General features: G+C 26.5%; 1 protein-coding gene across 1 annotated transcript; it reads right to left on the minus strand.

Annotated features, from left to right (window-relative positions):
- Positions 1 to 270: 270 nt before the first annotated feature.
- LOC106297369 (putative cysteine-rich repeat secretory protein 37) lies at positions 271 to 1998 on the minus strand. The gene is made up of 2 exons (XM_013733623.1): positions 1637 to 1998; positions 271 to 772 (listed from the first exon to the last, which is right to left on the minus strand). Exons 1-2 carry the CDS (start codon positions 1970 to 1972, stop codon positions 335 to 337), a joined length of 774 nt encoding a protein of 257 aa, XP_013589077.1. The 5' UTR covers positions 1973 to 1998; the 3' UTR covers positions 271 to 334.
- Positions 1999 to 3403: the final 1405 nt, after the last annotated feature.

Here is a 3403-nt window from a genome sequence, read left to right on the forward strand (position 1 = left end):
TCACTTTTCAATCAACCAAATATTTAATCTTGAGAGAACGTAATGGCAGTTTGAACAAGCAGCCTCGTCACTCAGTAAGTGAGTTACCAAACATCATTCATAATCATACCAGCAATTGAATGAAGTCATTAAAGCAAAGCTTTCAGATAAAGAGAATGAAAACAAGTCAGTTGGGTTATAGGCTCAAGAATTCCAAGTCAGTTGAAAATCATTGTTAAAATTCAATTTTAAACTTCTAAACAGTTTTTTATCTGTTTTTGTAAACTATCTTTTATTGTTATATATGGATATTACATTTTCAGCAGAAAAAAATGTAAACATAACTTAAAAATGCTTAGCTCCTAAGAAAAGGGTATAGCTCATACCTTACATTACAGTCTGTACCCAAAACTCTCGCTCCTTGTTTAATGTCATCGTTCTTGAAAAGCTTTGTGATACTCCATGCCAAACATCTTTTACAATCTATTCTTAGATCTAAACATTGCACCATTGCATATAATTTATTTTTACCGAGCTTCTTTTCCCCCGCAGCGTAAAATATGAGTCTATACTTGGTGGTTTTCTCGACTTTAAGTATTAGCTCAGACAAAAAATCCATCGCCCTCCTGGCGAACAGTTTTGCGTCCCCTCTCACGTTATTTGGGTTGTGCATAGAAAAAATATTCTTGTAATTAGTCTTGATTGGAATTTTTTCGTTGATCGTACTAATATAGAGAAGACATTGATTGTACCATATTATTCCTCCTTTGTTACTTGGACATCTCTTACGAAACTGCAATATAGAACCATATATGTTTTATATAATTTTAAATGATGATTTAATATTTCAGTGAAAGATTTCTTCTCCTAATTATTTGTATAGGAAATGATTGTTTTGATGATTTGGAGAATGTTAAAAATTAAGGATTTACAGAAACCACTGTATAAACAAACCTTTAGTAACATAGTTGCACTTAATAAAAACATCTTCGATATAATTTGATTTCTACACAATTTATGATAAATTTTAATATCTATATAACTAGGGTGAAGAAAAATTTGGATATATGAAATTTCAGGATTTCCAGATCCATCAAAATCATGTTTGGCTATCCATATTCGAATCCGTGATTTTGTGATATTTAGATAATAGATATCAATCTAAATTTGGACACACATCCATAAAAATAATGATAAATCATTTATAATAATATTAAACTAAATTTTTATAGCATAATATAAAATAAAAAGAAATATTCCAAAATAAAAATATAATATTTTAAAAAGTAAAAGTAATACTACAAAATAATTTAAAAATAAATTTTATCTATAGTATTTATGTTATTTAAAAAAAAATATTAATAATATATATATTAAACATACTTACAGAATCCAGATATCCAGATTTTAAATTAAGGTGTCCGGATCTGAACGAAAATTATATTATACAGATCAGAACTTCAGGATAGATGGATATTTTGTAATTGTCTCATCGCTATCTTTAACAAATGTCAAAATTTGTCACCTGATATTTTTTCAAATAACTGTAATCTGGTTTTTGTTTCATGTACACATTTCTGTTTTGGCTCAAATATAAGATTTTACATCACTGAAAATGATGTGTTCTTCGTATTTAAATATATGACAACTCATTTACCCCTGCAATTGCTGTGTCAATGCATGTACGGCAATTAGACTCATAAGTGTCACCACGACACTGGGAAGTGACGACAACAAAATCGGTTGTCGTTTTTCCAACACTTATGTGTGAGAAACCGGTAATAGCATAAAGACCTGTACGAATTTCACGGAAGATCCTGTTGAGGTTGTCCTCGTACTGACTTCCAGAGTTATATTTCCCTTGATTAAGAATGCATTTGTGGTTGAGATATTCATTGGTAAGGTTTAATGACGAAACACTATGTATGATGAGGAATTGTATAGCTAAAATAGGAGGAAAAGATCGCTTGGATAGGGAATATGAAAATTTCATTGTTATTGAATGTTTATTACTTTTAAGTAAAGGTTTACTTTTATAATGAAGTGTTAATATTGGCAAATTTATATAGGAACTCGGAAGAATTTTAATTGATTTTCTCATTGGATAGAAGAGAAAAGAGTTTGTAAATTTTCTCGGCGACGGAAATGAAGGAACAAAGAAAAAGTCTAAAGTAAAAATATTTTACTAAGTTTAAACTGCTATAAATATAAACATTTTGTGCACCAATCTTAAATTAAGTAGGCTTTTTGATATTTCCTTTGTTTTAAAATGATTTATATTTTAGAATTTTAATAATAAATATATTACTTTGTGATAAACACTATTAATTTTACAAGGTTTACATTTTTTTATTAACTCATTCTTTTTGGTTTTTCTTTTAATCTCTTATACATTAATACCAAATCATTTTTAAAATGACAACATTTAGTATAATGTTTGGATGTCAGTCTCACAGCTATATTGAGATTCCCTTATTAAATATAAAGAAACCAAAATTTATGCATATGACACTGTTAAACTATCATCTTATTTTTGTTATTAAAAATCTATTATAAGTTTTGTACTTCTATTCATTTTAGATCTAAAATTTAATTTTATAATAATTTTATTTAATTATTTGTTATCTTATTTTAACCAAAGTTCTTATCTGGTATTAAAAATTAATAAAATAATTTATTTTATGGTGGATGAAAATTAAAATACCTGATAAAATTTTAAATGTTTATTATATTTTGTAAATAAAATTTGGTATCATCTTATATTTTTAATGGTTAATAATATTATGTTTATGTATGGAAAAATGTCATTTAAATCCTTAATTTTTAAATTTGGTTGAAATAAAACACCAACTTTTAAGTGAACCAAAAAAACATTTAACTTTTGTTGACAAACCATTTTAATCATAAACATTTGTTGAACATATCATTTTAGTCTTATCATTAGTCAACATTTATAGTTGACTGACAATAGGCCTAAAATGACTTTTAAAGTTGATGATTTTTTTGGTACTAATATATTTTTAATAACTATAACACTAATAATAAAACTTTAGATATGAAATAACTCAAACCAAAATATATAAGTTTTTCATTTTCTCAAGAGTAAAAATTTCCTTTTATTTTCATTTTTATTATAAAATAATTAGTTAACATATAGTTAATTGAGTATTTAGTTATAATATGAGCATGAAGAACTCTTATTATTACTTAAGATCAATTTTCGTAACTAATTATACAAACTTATTTGGATTATGTTTTATACAAAACTTCAATCTCTACAATTTCTTTAAAAAAAGCAGCACTGATCTATAATAATAATCCCACACTGACCTGAACCAAGCTCTGACCTCACCAAGCAAGACAATTACTTTTCTATGCATCTTATCATCCCTTTGCTGACTCATCGCCACAGCCTTAAAAATAG

The sequence above is a fragment of the Brassica oleracea genome, chromosome C1 (genome assembly GCF_000695525.1).
Source record: "Brassica oleracea var. oleracea cultivar TO1000 chromosome C1, BOL, whole genome shotgun sequence".
Classification (NCBI taxonomy): Eukaryota; Viridiplantae; Streptophyta; class Magnoliopsida; order Brassicales; family Brassicaceae; genus Brassica; species Brassica oleracea.